Below are 16,981 nucleotides of genomic sequence, written 5' to 3' on the forward strand. Positions count from 1 at the left end.
GAGCCTAGTGTCATTAGCATAATCGGCCCGAATTTCCGAATCTCTCGCACGAGAGAATCGACAGCTATGTGATCCCAGACTAATAGTCAACCTTTCAGTCGTGATCTAATAAAATTCAGTAGAAACAAATCTTTTCATACTCTATTAAATGCATTGCTTCAGAAGAAAATGATGGTGCCATATCAAGGCAAATTCTGAAGGACCCAATTGACCTAACTTTTTATGGCTAAAGTTTTTGTTGTCAAAGATCACAGAAAGCTCAATGTACACCCTTAACACTAGTGTGAGAAAACCTTTCAAAAAGTTGAGTCTTCAATAATATGATGTTGAAAGTGAAAGGACTTGTGTCAATAATAACTTTGTGTTTTGTTAAAACAGATTGTTGTCCCGCAGCCACTTTTTATTAACGCCACTGCTGTTGGAAGTGGATTAGCCATTTTTCAGGTACGAAATTGCATTAAGATGTTTATGGACCTTTTTGTACTTTGTATTCTAAAATTATTGAATTGAGAGCATTTTTGATGTTTGTATTGTATACAACAGGGGTCAACCTGCAGCATTTCACCTGTCCTGATACTACAATTCCTAGCATGCGTTAACAGCCACATGTTAAGCGTTTCATTACAGCTGGAATTTTGGAGATTTTATTCACAGATTCGAAAAAAAAGCGTCCTTATTTCTTAGTGTATAATAAGACATAGAAACATAGAAAAGTCGAGTTGGAAGGGAGCTCCAGGATCATGGTGTCCAACCCCCTGCTCAATGCAGGATTCGCTAAACCATCTCAGACAGATGTCTGTCCAGTCTCTGTTTGAAGACTTCCATTGAAGCAGAACTCACCACCTCTCGTAGCAGCCTGTTCCATTCATTGATCACCCTCACTGTCAAAAAAAATATCTAATCTGTATCGTCTCCCATTCAGTTTCATCCCATTGCTTCTAGTCTTTCATTGTGCAAATGAGAATAAAGCTGATCCCTCCACAGACAGCTATTAAGTCTCCTCTTAGTCTTCTCTTTTGCAAGCTAAACATTCCCAGATCCTCTAACCGTTTCTCATAGGACATTGTTTGCAGATCGGTCACTATTCTGGTCACTCTTCTCTGAACTTGCTCCAGTTTTTTCATGTTTTTTTTGTTTGTTTTTTAAATTCCATTTTTTTCTTGACAGTTTATTGATATCTAGTAAAACTCAAGTAAATTGTGAAGCTACTTCTGTTCTCAGAGGCAACGAATTTCAAAAACACCTTCTAATATTCTACTTGTTAGAGAATGTATAGATTTATTGGTTTGCACAGCACATTTACTGATAAATAAGTTAGGAATAGAATTAAAGGATTTGCACAAAGTTAGAAAACATGGCAGCCTTCTATCAAATAAAGCACAACAACTGTCCCATTAACAGGTGCTTGCGGCACTGTTTCTAGAAGGACACAAAAATGAATCTCTTATCTAGTACATTTCCTTTAAAAGCAGTTAAATAGTGCCCCAACTTCCCCCTGTATAGATGGCAGCTTTCTTCAGAGCCAAGTATGCATGTATACTGTATACGGAGTCAGGAGCAATATTTTTCATCCGACAGCATACTAAGGTGTATGGGAACCTTTAACCCCTTGACAACTAGCCGATTTTCCATAACTTTTATTTTTCTGTCCACATAGACGTGTGAGGGCTTGTTTTTTGCGGGATGACTTGTACCTTTGAATAACACCATTCATTTTATCATGTGATGCACGATAAAGAAGGTAGCAAATTACAAGTGTGTTGAAATTGCAAAAAAAGTACAATTTCACAATTATTTTTGTTTTATTTGTTTACCATGTTGACAATATGGTAAAACTGACTCGGCAATATGATTCTCCAGATCAGTACGATTATGCAAATACCAAACATATAGTATTTTGTTTATTTAAATGGTGGAAAAAAAAAATCAGAAATTTGTAAAAAAAAAAGTTGCTTGTGTCGCCATTTTCCGAGACCCGTAACGCTTTTAATTTTCGGGATATGGGTCTGTGTGAGGCTTTATTGTTTGCACCCTGAGCCAACATTTTTACTGATACCATTTTTGGGAAAGATATGATGTTTTGATCTCTTGACCTCTTATTGCATTTTTTTGCAAAGTTGTGACTGCCAAAAAAAATGGAATTCTGGCTTTTAATTTTTTTTCTCATAACGCTGTTTACTGATCGGATTCATTTATTTTATACTTTGATACATCATACTTTTATGAATGCAGCGATACCAAATATGTGTATTTTTTATTTTATTTTCATTTTTAATGGGCGGAAGAGGGGTGATGTGAACTTGTGTTTTTTTTATTTATTTTCATATCTTTCAAAACATTTTTTTTTACTTTTTACTGTATTTAATAGTCCTTTTAGGGGACTTGAAGCTGTGATCATCTGATCGCTTGTGCTATAAATAGTAGTGCATCAGACTGCTATGTATAACTAAAATCATGATCTCCTATATACGCCAGCTGAAAACTAGCTTTCACAGGAGGATCACCATGACAAGCATGGGGGTCTTCAGCAGATCCTGGACTATTACGGCAACCAATAGTCACCAAGGGCATGACGGTGGATGAATGGAATAACACGTTCCTCTGCTAGCGCATGTTAAATGCCGCTGTCAAAGATTGACAGTGGCATTTAACAGGTCAACAGCCGTGGGCAGAGCTCCACTCCACCTGTGGCTGTTAAAGGCACATGATGGCTGACTAAATTAGCATAAGAAACTGTATTTTGGCTTTTATATTTATTAAATTGTTGATGTGAAAAACAGATGTCATATGGATGTAAAAAAATGGACATTCAGATGCAAAACAGACTATTTTCAAACACTCACTTGAACCTGCCATAACACACATATCTAATTTCTCAAGCATCAACATGGCTAACACATATCTACTTTCCTGCTATTTTTACATTTATGTTTCTTTTTAAATATTTTTTGTGAGAATTTTTGTTTTAATGTTTTAGTATTAAAAAGTCCAATATATAGTTACCTCCACTTCATCCCTATACCCCTTTTAAATCATGAAGGGTAACTTTCTACTTTATTTGCAGCTTAATTTAGTATATAATCGTAAGCCATCTTCCAGAGCCAAGAGAGACACTCCTGTACCAGAGGCCTTTGCATTAGATGTGACAGTGCAAGAAGACACCAGTAATATTTATAAACTGTCTGTGGTCGTATGTACAAGGTAAGACCTGGCTGCCCAGAGTTACCACAACCTGTCCTGCCTACATTTTATGAACCACTGAATCTCCCCTACTATCAGAATAGCCATTGTATAGTTCAGGGGTATTTTGCTTCTTATAATACACACGTCAGCTGCTGCAGAACCTCTTTCTAAATAGGAAAAGGGAACATCCTGCCAAACATCCTCATCCTTTTAATAAAGGAGGTGTGCAGCAGCTGTGTTCATTAGTTCTGCCATATCTGAATCACAATACTTAGCCTCTTCTTTGCAAAATATGAGGCTCTACATACCGATCAACCAGTGGTTGAAACAGGAAAAAAGATTCCTGCAAAAATTTGTGATATATCATTAGTAAAGCCTCGCTGTAATATAAAACTTTATATTAGAAGACATTGTGACATCCATTAACATTTCACCTTTAATGATGTTTCTTTAATTGAAATGCATACTTACTAAACTTATTAAAGGCAATATGTCTGAAAGTTTTTGCTATGTATTATGAGAGCAGCATGATGTGGGGACAGAGAGCCTGATACCAATGATTTATCACTTTCTGTGTATTGTAAATAAAATCAATGCTTTATCAGCAGAAGATTATCGCTACACGACTAGGGGTAGCCTGTTTCCTAGTCCTCCTGGACCAACCACGCCCCCACTACTGATTAGGAGCTTTCTGTCAATATACAATGTACACAGAAATTTGCCAATCAGCAAAGGGGGTAAGGTTATAAAGGTCTCAGCGTTCCAAGCACTGCCAGATCTGCAGCAGATAAAAACTGTGATTTTATCGCAACTGCTGCATCCAGTAAACTAAGTGATGCATCACTGGAATCAGGGTCTCTATCCCTACATCATGCTTCTGTCAGCATGAATACATAGCAAAAACCTGCATCACAGATTCTCTTTCGTAAGTTTAGTAAATATGCCTTTCATTGAAAGAGGCACCATTAAAGAAGAGATATTAATAGATGTTACAATGACCACAAAATTGCTGGCTTATGTATCTTGTATAGTGATGAGCGAGCACTAAAATGCTCGGGTACTCGTTGCTCGGGTTGAGCAAATTGGAATACTCGGGTGCTCGACCCGAGCAACCAGCCCAATGTAAGTCTATGGGAAACTCAAGCATTTTTCTGGCGGCTCCCCCCGGCGGTCTGCAGAGGGCCTAAAAATTGCCCAAATCGATGGGAACAGCATGGGGAAGACCCCTGGAAGCATTTATGACTCTCAGGTCACTGCTGTTAACAACGTTGTCAGAGTATTACGCCACTTTTACGGACTCACAATAAAACATACAAAAAACGAAACCAGAATGGATTTTCCTGGGAAATTTGTTAAGGAACATCCTTTCCAGGGTAATGACTTGTATAGAAGGCAAAATAAATAACCAAAACCAAAAATACTCCTCCACACCTTGGGCTATGTTCAGATGTTTTTGCACTTTTGCATAGATTTCAACCAAGACAAATGCATTCACCAGGTAATGTAATTTTAACATTTTACAACCTTATCTGGCCATGTGGTGTGTGACACATCATCAGACACATGCATACAGTGCTGAAAAGACATGGGAACAGCATGGGGAAGACCTCTGGAAGCATTTCTGACTCCCAGGTCACTGCCTAAAAGTGTGCCCATCATAAGTGATCCTTGGCGCATGCGAAGATGCCTCCCGCCATGCACCTGTCGTTGCAGACTTGCAACAATCACCGTCCACGTCTTTGTCCCAGTGCAGCGTTCAGTTGTCCCTACCCCATTCCTTCAAATGCAAGCGCAAGTATGCAGGCAGCCAGCCACCCACCCACCCACAGGCTGCAATACTATACTGCCAAATTTTTGACAGCTGCTTGCACTTGAAATGTGGCCTATTAAGCTCGTGGAGGCGGAAGCTTTCCACAACCTCATGCTGGCGGCGGCCGGGTGTCCATACTCGGTCCCCAGCCGCCACTATATTTCCCGGTATCGCCTCCCCTTCCACAAGCACGGGTCCCACAACATTACCCATGCCCTCCCCAGTGCACTTACTGGGAAGGACCGCCTAACCACAAAACACGTGGACAGGTGAATATGGCCAGGTACGGTACGGAGCCAGTCCACAACTTTTTTTTGCTAACAGTTGTATTTAGCTCGGTGAAAAGACTGGCATAGGGTTTCCCTCTATCTACCCTGCATGTCATTTCTCATAGGAAGTCCTGTAATGCTGCTTGTTGCAGAAGCAATGGCAGCCCGTCCAACATCAACTCACCCTTGTCTGTGGTGCTTTGACACACACACACATCTTTCTTTGCGCATTTAATTTCTTGAATACAGAGTTGGACAATGGCCTGATCTGTAACGCATAAGCATGGCCGATCCACATTAAAAAAGCAGCCATAGAGTGTCCGGGAACCTTTCCACACACTTTTCTTAGCCAGGACTGCTTCTCGGCAGGGTTGGACGGTCCCACCAGAGAATCCTCTGGTGTGCCTTGGCTTCTACCTCAGGAAAGTTCATGATAGCGCTAACTTTGCAGCTGCTATGGGGCTCTTGAGCGGGGAAGAAAGGTTAGCCCTCAGAATCAAATCCTCTAGTGGGCACAACGTTTTCAATCTGAAACAGCTTCTCAGTGGGAGTTGTATTTCACCACAGCCATATTTTTTAGCTCGGTGAAAGGACTGGCATAGAGGGAAACCATATCTACCCCGGCTGTCATTTCTCCGTCACCAGGTTCTGCCCATTGTCACACACGACCATGCCTGGCTGTATGTTCAGCGGTGAGAGCCACAGATCAGCCTGCTGTGTTACAGCTTTCAACAACTCTGCAGCGCTGGGCGGTTTGTTAATTAAGCATTAAGCATGTTATCTTCTTCACAGCCTGTTGCTGCTTGGCCAAGGCTGTGCTGCAGTGCTGTCAGCTTGTGACTGATGTGGTCATTTCGGAGATGGAGGATGAGGTGCATGAGCTGAACAATGTGATTACATTGTTGTTAAATTGATGATGCTCTTTTTTATACTAAAGAAAGATCCTATTGTTTTGGGGTTTTTTAAGTTTTTTTTAAGACAAATGCATTCACCGGGAAATGTCATTTTAAAATTTTACAACCTTAGCTGGCAATGTGGTGTGTGACACATCATCAGACACATCCTGTTCTATTAATGATGGAGGGACTCAAAGTCATAAAGCCTATTTTTATAGGGACATCAGACGGCCATTACTATTCTTAAAAGGCCAGCAGTCGGCCCTAGCTATTATTAGAGAGCCATCAGCCGGCTATGCTTTGTTGTTCCCATTATTAACAAGTGGGTCTCCTATACTGTTATTGCGTAACCAGTGACTGGAAGGGCTCCCAAAAATTTGGATGCAACCCAATACCCCTTTGAAGAGACATAGAGGAGGGTCTCAGTAAAAAAAATGTTCCCATTATAAAGGAGCGGGTCTCCTATAAGTGGTAATGCCCATGCTGTGACTACAAGGGCTGCAAAATTAGGGAAAAACCCCACTAAGAATTTAAAGACACATAGAGCAGGGCCACAGTAACAAGGTACGACATGTTCCCATTAGAAAGGAGAGGGTCTGCTATACAGTTATAGGGTATGCAGTGAGTCCAAAGGCTGACAATTTTAGGAAAAATCCCACTAAGAATTTAAAGACACACGGAGCAGGGCCACAGTAACAAGTACGACATGTTCCCATTAGAATGGAGAGAGTCTGCTATACAGTTATAGGGTATGCAGTGAGTCCAACGGCTGACAATTTTAGGAAAAACCCCACTAAGAATTTAAAGACACGTAGAGCAGGGCCACAGTAACGACAAATTCCCATTTGAAAGGAGAGAGTCTCCCATAGTGTTGGCATATGCAGTGAATGCAAGGGCTGCCGAAAATTTGGAGGCACTTCAATGCCCCTTGGAAGAGACTTGGAGAAGGGCCTCATAAAAAAATGTTCCCATTAGAAAGGAGCAGGCCTCCTATACTTGTAATGCACATGCACTAAGTGTATGGGCTGACAAACATTTACCCCTGGGGGGTATACATGAACATACTGTATCAAAAAATGTTTTTACGTGCATCATAAACACCCTTCAAAAAAATTATGTGGGTGTTGCATCATGGACCACGGTCACCCTGGTGATATGGTGGTGGAGGATTAGGAGAAGGAGGAGGACAAGAGCAAATAGCCAAAATCAGGAAGCGTATACCCATGTGTGGATGTGAAAAAGTGCATGGGAATACACCTCTCAAGAAAAGACACTGGATTGGAGTTTATGTTACGCTGCTATCATTCGTTGGTGTTGAGAAGTCTTGCCCAATCCAGCCCTTGTTCATTTTTAAAAGAGTCAGCCGGTCAGCATTTTCAGTTGACAGGCGGATGCGCTTATCAGTTATAATTCCACCAGCGGCACTAAAAACCCGCTCTGATAAAACGCTGGCGGCAGGGCAGGCCAGGACCTCCAAGGCATAGAGAGCCAGTTCATTCCACGTATCCAGCTTGGATACCCAATAATTATAAGGCACAGAGGAATCACGGAGGACGTTGGTACAGTCGGCAAGGTACTCCCTCAGCATCTTCCCAAACTTTGCACTCCTTGTGAGAGTACCCCGCGCCTCAGGGCCTGTGCGATGGGAGGGTCTGAGAAAACTCTCCCAGAACTTTGACAGTGTTCCCCTGCCTCTGCTGGATTGAAGTTGTGTCTCTCTCGCCTGTACTCCTTGGTTGTCCAATGAAGTGTGCCCTCTGCCGCCAGCGTTTTCAGATGGGAAATTTTTTAATAGTTCTGCAACAAGGGCCTTCTGGTACAGCCCCATTTTTGTGGACCTGTCCGCCTCTGGAATAAGAGATATAAAGTTCTTCTTGTAGCGTGAGTCTAGAAGTGTCTCCAACTGGTAATGGCTGAATTTTGAGAACGCGAGGGTCATGGGAAAGGCAGCGTAACATAAACTCAGCCATGCGTGCCAGACTGCAAAGAGGCAAGACTTCTGTGTCCTCACCAAGAGGATGACTGACCATGCTCTCCTCCTCCTCCTCCTCTCTGTCCTCAGGCCATCCACGCTGAACAGACAGTATGACAGCTGTGCAGGTAGTACCATCTAAAGTGCATGAAACTAGCTCCTGTACTTCCTCCTCCTCCTCCTCCTCTTCCTCATTGTCACCCAATCCACGTTGGGATGAGATGAGGCTTGGCTGTGTGTAATCACCCTGTATGGTTCCTTGCTCCATCTCATTGTGCTCCGCCTGCAATGCATCCTCTTTGATTGTGAGCAGAGAGCGTTTCAGAAGACAGGGAAGCGGGATGGTGACGCTAATTATGGCGTCATCGCCGCTCCCCATCTTGGTGGAGTCCTCAAAGTTTTGGAGGATGGTACATATGTCTGACATCCATGTCCACTCCCGAGGTCTTATGTGGGGAGTCTGAACTGAATACCGACGGCCTTGTTGATGCTGGTACTCAAGAACTGCCCTCTTCTGCTCACAAATCCTTCCCAACATCTGCAGTGTAGAGTTACAACGCGTGGGGATATCACACACCAGTCTGTGAGCTGGAAGCTGCAAACGCTGCTGAAACACTGCAAGGGCGGCGGAAGCTGTAGCTGACTTTCTAAAATGGGCACACAGGCGGCATACTTTAACAAGCAGATCCGGCAGCTCCGGGTAGGATTTGAGAAACCGCTGAACCACGAGGTTAAGCACATGGGCCAGGCATGGTACGTGTGTGAGCTCCCCTTGCCTCAGAGCTGCCACCAGGTTCTGTCCATTGTCACACACGACCAGGTCTGGCTGTAGGTTCAGCGGTGTGAGCCACAGATCTGCCTGCTCTTTCAGAGCTGTCCACAACTCTTCAGCATTGTGCGGTTTTTCACCTAAGCATATTAGCTTCAGCACAGCCTGTTGCCGCTTGGCCGAGGCAGTGCTGCAGTGCTTCCAGCTTGTGACTGATATGGTCATTTCACAGATGGAGGCTGAAGCGGAGGGGGAGGTTGAGGAGGATGAGGTGCAGGAGCTGTAGACCATGGGAGCAACCCTGATTGACCTAGGGCCCGCAATCCTTGGCGTCGGGAGGACGTGTTCCGTCCCAAGGTCCGACTGGGTCCCGGCTTCCACTATGTTAACCCAGTGTGCCGTCAGTGAGATGTACCATCCCTGCCCACAAGCACTTGTCCACGTGTCCGTGGTTAGGTGGACTTTACCGGTAACTGCGTTGTTGAGAGCACGGCTAATGTTTTGGGACACATGCTTGTGTAATGCGGGGACGGCACATCGGGAGAAATAGTGGCGGCTGGGGACAGAGTACCGAGGGACGGCTGCCACCATCAGGTTGCGGAATGCTTCCGTCTCCATGAGCCTAAAAGGCAACATTTCGAGAGCAAGCAGTCGTGAAATGTGAGAATTTAGTAGTGTGGCCTGTGGGGCGTTGGCTGCATATTTGCGCTTGCATTCCAAGGACTGGGGTATGGACAACTGAACGCTGCGCTGGGACAAGGACGTGGACGTGCTTCCTGATGCTGCTACTTGAGAGTGTGCAACGACAGGTGCAGGGCAGAAGGCATCTTCGCATGCACCATGGACAGGGGATTGGCTTGCATCCACAACAGCAGAAGAAGCAATGGTGCCACCCGCAGACACTGTTCCTGGACCCTGGGGTTCGGCCCACAAAGTTGGGTGCTTTGCTGCCATGTGCCTGATCATGCTGGTGGTGGTCAGGCTGGTCGTTTTGCCACCCCTGCTGATGATGGCCTGGCAGGTGGTGCAAATGTCCTTTTTGGGGTTATCGGCAGAGTCTTTAAAAAACAACCAGACTCAGGAAGACCTAACAGTTGTACTGGCAACTTCCTTCGTGTTGGTGTTACGGGGAACGGTTGCCTGCCTTCTGTCTGCGGCCATCACACTGCTTGTTCCTGCCTGTTGGGGTGCTCTGCCTCCCTCCCCCTGTGTGCTGCTGTCCTCGCTCTGCATGTCCTCCTGCCAGGTTGGGTCAGTTACTGTATCGTCCACCACCTCGTCTTCCACTTCCGCACCCTGGTCCTCCACCTGACTTTCTGGCAATTGTGTCTCATCATCGTCCACCTCTTGTGACACTTTCCCACCGTCGCCTTCGTGTGACCGTGGCTGCTCAAATATTTGGGCATCGCTATACGCGATCTCCTCTTGCCCCGCTTCAAGTGGACTGGGCGAGAGGTACGAATCTATAAATGAAAAAGTGAACAGCTCTTCAGAGTGTCCAAGTGTGGGATCAGTTGTCTCTGGGTATTCGCCATGGTGAGAGGAAGGAGGATCAGGGTGAGGAATATGCGGTCCAGACTCATGGCTACTGAGACTTGACCGTGTGGAAGACAGGGTGGTGGTGGTGGTGGCTAAGTGACTGGAAGCATTATCCGCTATCCAACCAGCAACCTTTTGACACTGCTCTGGGTTCAAAAGTGGTGTGCTGCGGTCCCCTAGAAATTGTTTGTTGTTTGTTGTGGCACAATTTCGGCTTGACCACGGCCTTGTCCTCGGCCTCTGCATGCACCATTACCATCACGTCCAGTTCCCCGTCCCTTGCCACGTACCTTGCCCATTTTAAATGGAGGACAGTATCTTCCACGCTCCCCACAAATGACTGAGTTTGGAGTGAACTTATATGTGAGCCGTTTAACGGAGAAAACACAATTTTAAATACTGGCCTGTAGGTAAGTAGTTTGAACAGCAAACTGCTGTGAATTGCTTCACTGACACACTGAATTTTTTTTTTAATGGAGGCCAGAAATGGCAGTATTTTCTGAAAATGTATATGTAATCCGTGCGACGGAGAAAACACAGCTTTAAATACCTGGCCTGTAGGTAACTGTTTTGAACAGCAAACCAGTGTCAAAAACTTTGCTGACACACTGAAAGAAATTTTTAATGCATGCCAGAAATGGCAGTATTTTCTGAAAACGTATATGTGATCCGTGTGACGGAGGAAACAGTTTTAAATAGCTGGATTTTTAGCGCTGTAATATGGAAAGGACCTGGCTGTATTCTGCAGTGCCAACAAGCAAATGGCGCAGAAAAATGGTGTTCTCTGGATTGCTTTTTAAGCAAATTATGATTAAGATCCAAAAAAAATGTATTCCTGGCCCCTGAGACCTGGGCCTATTTCTAGAAATATAACAGCAGCAGAAGGCAGAACTGGAATGGAGCCTCTTGTCCTATGTGCACTGCAGTCTGTTATATACCCTGCCTGCCTGTTATCTCTGCAGATGGATTAGTTAGTCCTCAAAAGGACTGTTTGTTAAGATGGATATGTGTAATGTACTGTTTTTCTCCCTACACTACCTAATACACGATTAAATCTCTCCCTGACGCAGCAGCATCTCTCCCTACACTGTCTGATCCGGAGTTACTGACGAGCATGGCGGCGCCAGGTCTTATATAGACCTGATGACGCTGTGCGTTCAGCCAATCACTGTAATGCCCACAACCAACATGGCTACGGCATTACAGTGCTTGGCAGGCAATCCCTGCATGTTCATTGGCTCTCTAAAAAGCGCCAAACATGCAGGGAGAGGACCCGAGTTCCCGCCCGAGCAACCCGGAAATACTCGCCGAGCTTGTCGAGCACCATGATGCTCGGGCGAGTACCGAGCGCGTTCGCTCATCACTAATCTTGTAATGTAAAGAGGCTTCAATATTTATCTTCTGGCAAGATGGTGTGTCACAGATTTTTGTAGGAACTTTTTTTTTCGCTTTTTTCTACCATTGATTCATTGGCTTATATACTGCATTTCAACGTAGTACAACCATCAATTTTTGACTTTACATTGCCAGCTACTGTATGTTCAGATGACTGGGACCTTATTATATCCTACAGTGTGTTCTTAATTTTAAGCGTCACAGAAAAGGTTTCTAAAACAATTCCGCTTTTCTGATTTCAGGTACCTTGGGAGTAACAATGTAAGTGGTATGGTACTTCTGGACGTGGGGCTCCTCAGTGGTTTCACATTGAGCCCTTTGGGTATACCCACACCTGACATTATCAAATTGGTGGAGTTGAAAGATGATAACGTTTTGTTGTACTTGGATTCGGTAAGTTATGAAAAGTAAATGATTGTTAACAAAAAAAAAAGACAAAACAGCCTGATATAGTATTAAAAACCAAGAGAGGCGCGGTTACTGCTATAATAAGTGTGTTGTTCTAATTGGGACACTTGTCAAGTTGAATCCATGACATGATGACACAAATGTTTACTGTGGTTGGGATCATAAAATGTTTTGGTCTATTTAGTTTTACTAAATAGTCTATGTGACGATATGTGCATGTAGATGTGGAGATATGTGCCATGTAATAACAATATTGCATTGCATATAAAGTGCTAGGTGGCATTTTCACAATCTGTGGGGTGCCTACATTCTGCTACATTCTGAAAATATGAGTATGGGACTGTAGAATTAATTATTTTGTAATTCAGGTTTATTTGCATGTGAAATTGTGAATAATTATCTTTAAAAGAAAAGGTTAAGAGCTCAATTGCAACACTGCTAGATTATTCACTGCATAAATTTTATATTTAAAGAGATTCTGCCACCAGATTTTTGCTACCTGATCTGACAGCAGCATAATGTAGGGTCAGAGACCCAGATTGTAGATATGTGTAGCTTTCCAGGCTGCTTGCTATAGTTTTGATAAAACAGTGTTTTGCCAGCAGGAGATTATCACTGAGAGGACTAGCAAACCTGGAGTTATGTAGTCCTCCATATTCATAAACTCTGTTTATCCCCACCTACACCATTGATTGGCTGCTTTCTGCCTATGCAGAATGTACACAGAAAGATGTCAGTAAGTGGTGTGTGTGTGTGTGGGGGGCTTATACAGAGCTCATCATTATGATGACTAGCAGATAAAACAGTGATTTTATGAAAACTACAGCATGGGCTTCGTAAAGGTCCATTTGCAAGATTATCCTCAATGAGCATACCTGGGAGCAATTGCTTCACAACAATCTTGTTTTTACTTATTTTAGATTCTGACTCCTTTGAAAATCAGTATCTACCTAAAAACCTGTTTTTTTGTACCTATTTTTCAACGGAAGTGCGCTGTCATCTTGTGGATGACACGGCTTCTCACCACACATGCTTCTAATGCACATATGCAGGCAGACAGACCGGAAGCACTCCCAGGGACACACAGCTGCATTGTTAGAAGAGTTTTCCCTTACTGTCTGCTATTGTCACACTGGTTTATGATCTGATTGGAGTGAAAATGATCCGATCAAAGCAAAGACCAGTGTGATAGTGATAAATAATGAAGCTGCTGACAGGCAGGGACAACTGTAATATACTGGTGGAGCTGCAAGGATCAGTCTTGTAAGCAAGTGCAGAGGTCTCCCCGGAAGCCACGCGTATGGGAGCACTTTCTGGCCTCCCTCCTTACTAAGCAGGGAAATCTCTCAAGTTATCACTCCAATCAGAGCACAGACCAACGTGACAATAGTAGATATTGAAGCTGCAGACATACAGGGAAAAGTCTTCGGGTGCTTTCACACTGCGTTTTGGCACCTTTTTGTTAATCCCGTCGGAACTTATTTCTGAACCCCCCGCCAACAGGGCAATAGACTATAATGGTGCTGACAGAATGAATGTGTGCTCTGTCATGCATTATTTTTGGGCTTGTACGCCTACTGGAGGGGGACACTCAGACGCCCCTCCCGTTTTCAGAGGGTTCGGACTTAAGCCCTGATGGGACCAACGAACGGGTGCCTAAATGCAGTGTGAAAGCACCCTTTTAATAAGGCAGCACTGTGTTCCCAGGAGCAGCGCACACTCACTCCAAAACACTGAGGATGGTATCTGCTCTGAGCAGTGAGACCACGCTGCTCAGAACAGATACATCACTTCCATGCTTTGGAGTGACATAGCGCCGAAGGGTATGTTGGGAAATGGCAGGAAGTTTTTACTGATAGTCAGATTAGCATATAATTTACATATTTTCTCCACATTAATAAAAGCCCTTTCCTCACAGATTTTTTAATTATTTATATTTAGAATTTAGTTTAATTTTTTTCTAGTAATAAATTAAAATTCAAAGGCAGGGGTAATTTTTGGTGATTGGTCATCTTTAAGATTCTAATACATTTAAGACCATATCAGAACATATACATGCGTATATTCTAACTACAACATTGGTAGGATGCAGAAATTTTGACACCTTAGGCGTTTAACTCCATATACAATATTCTCCCTTTGCGATTTTGCTTTTTTTTATAAAATGAAGACTATGAACTCTCACAAACTATTTTTTTATTACACCCCTATTCTGTTAGGTTTCCACTAAGCAGATCTGTATTTCTGTGCCATTAGTCCGTTTTGCAAGTGTTGTAAGTTCTCAAGATGCTGTAGTTAAAATTTCTGAATATTATGAACCAGGTAAGTAAAATCATTTTCGAATATTTTATCTGCTATTCTGTGTGAATTGATATTGTAAGCTAATTTGTTTTAAAGGTGCATTCTCATGTGCCATGTGGCCTGTCAATGGGCAGCCAATTACTGCTTGTTAAAGCTGCATATTTTTTTTACTGTGTATTGTTGCAGTGTTATATAACATCTTTGAACTATTTTGCCATCAATATCTGATTGCTGGGGGTTTGATAACGGACACTGGCTCCAGCACTGGCAGGATCTAAACAGTTTAAGGAGCTGGAACAGCTAATGGCTGTTACCGAGAAGTGCACACTAGCTTCTATTGAATTGAATAGGAGTTGCAGTTCTTGATGGGGGTGCCGATTATCAGACCACACTGATCTGATATTGATGACTTGCTCCAAGACTAGGGTCACATCAATATTTTTCTTTCTTCTGATAATATTGATCCAATTATGCTAGTCACACTCGGATCAGATCTGTTTTTGATCAGAGAGTGATCTGAGTGTGGTCCAAATAACTTGGGTATGAGTGATATCTGCCAAAATGCTGCATAGCACTCGTCCGATTTGTACAGTCATGTGCACGAGCCCTAAGAATAGATCATCGATATCATAATCCCAGATACTTCTTCAATTACTATTTAGCATATGGGGCTGCACTTAGTAAACATTACCTTCAGCAGAAAACATAACTGAAGGGCTCTGCGGGGGACTTCCTTATTTAACTTGTCACAGTGACTCCCACAATATTGACAGGATTTTGAGTCATGTTGATAAATACCTTTAATTTTATTTGAATTAATGTGTTATTCTTTGTTTTCTCTCACAAACAGGCAACTCAGCAACACGGATGTATAATTCTCCAACATTGAAAAATACATCATTTTGTGACTTCTGTGGACCCAACTGCAGTCAGTGTAAATCAAACGTAAAAGTGAACGTGGCACTAACAACTCAGACCCCAGTAACAACTCAGACCAGCAGTTCTACCAAACCAATATTCTACTGGTTGTGTCTCTGTAGCATGCTCATTTCTTACCTGTTGTAATTCCTTATTATGTTGCCATTTTAACAGTACCAAACTCTTAATATTTTAATGAATAATTGCGCTAATATATTTATTCAACAAAGGCCATCACTAATTTTATGACATTGTATAATATGTAATAGTGAAATTAGAGAATGTAGTGTTATATTTTGCCATATATTAAAAAACATGTCTTATATGCATAAATATGATTTACATATAATCAATAAAAATATATACTATTAAAAATAGAAATGAGTGCTGTTTTTTTATTTGTTCTGTTTAATGTAATATTCACTAAATGTCTGCTTGTACGGAGACATAGTAGACCTTCCTCAAAGGTGAATAAGCCTTATACTTTACCTCCATAAAAATCTCACTTCTAGGGGACAATGTGTCTGTACATCAGTGCACGGAGGCCGTACTTGTCAAAAGTAATAGAGCCGCACAAGCTGCATACAGTGTCATGCAGATTTTGCACCAGTGTACATGAAACCTAAGGATTTTGTACTAGACTTAAAGCAGTTCTCTAGGAATATAAAAAAAAATAAATTAAGAAACAAAATGTCATTATAAATAGATTATTAGAAAATTGTAATTAACAAATCATTTCTGTTTTATCTAAGGAAGAAATCACTGTAATACATCATAATGCAATGTATGTAATGCATGTAATGCATTGTAATGCACCTATACTAGAATGTTAATAGGACAGGCATGTGCAGTAAGGAGCTCTGCCCTTTTGCTTCATTTTATACTGAAGATACCAGGGTGCCGAGATAAGAAGAGGCTGCTCACACTACTGTCACCTTGTCTTTCTGATCCAATACTGTAGATGCCAGGGATGATTCTAGCTTTTCTGCTGCCTAAGGCAAAAAGTAGGCATTAGACCTACCGGTAATAGGGTTTCCAGGTGTCCCTCATGACAGCACCCTCAGGAGGACGTCCTTCATATCTCTGATAGGGACAGGAAACACAGAAGAGTTTAAAAGGCCCCGTCCCTTCCACCCATACCTCCAGTAATTTTCCAAGTACCACACCAGGATGGATGCAACTCTATTTTATTTAGCTTCCTTCTATCTATGTTAACATCACACAGCAGAATGGAATATAAGGGGGGGAATATAATAGGTGCTGTCATGAGGGACTTCTGGAAACCCTATTACCGGTAGGTCTAATGCCTACTTTCCAGGACGTCCCTCCTGACAGCACCCTCAGGAGATTACCAGAGTATATATTCCGGGAGGGATTATAGCTTGGAGGACCTTCCTTCCGAAAGCCATTTTCTGGTTAGACAGAATGTCCAGCTTATAGTGTCTGCAAAAGGTGTTTAAACTTGTCCATCTTGCAGCTCTACATTTTTGGTCCATAGATGCACCTGCTCGTTCTGCCCAT

General features: G+C 42.8%; 1 protein-coding gene across 1 annotated transcript in view; it reads left to right on the forward strand.

Annotated features, from left to right (window-relative positions):
• The window catches only part of LOC141259483 (CD109 antigen-like), a 275,952-nt gene extending 260,190 nt beyond the window's left edge, over positions 1–15,762 (forward strand). Inside the window, exons 30-34 of the mRNA XM_073675568.1 lie at positions 379–444; positions 3,065–3,201; positions 12,076–12,226; positions 14,461–14,563; positions 15,393–15,762. Coding sequence (XP_073531669.1) covers positions 379–444; positions 3,065–3,201; positions 12,076–12,226; positions 14,461–14,563; positions 15,393–15,607 — 672 coding nt within the window. The 3' untranslated portion in view covers positions 15,608–15,762. The remainder of the gene's footprint in view (positions 1–378; positions 445–3,064; positions 3,202–12,075; positions 12,227–14,460; positions 14,564–15,392) is intronic.
• The last annotated feature ends 1,219 nt before the right edge of the window (positions 15,763–16,981 follow it).

This window comes from Phyllobates terribilis, unplaced genomic scaffold (genome assembly GCF_046119375.1).
Source record: "Phyllobates terribilis strain yellow unplaced genomic scaffold, ASM4611937v1 Scaffold_3__8_contigs__length_932513732, whole genome shotgun sequence".
NCBI lineage: Eukaryota > Metazoa > Chordata > Amphibia > Anura > Dendrobatidae > Phyllobates > Phyllobates terribilis.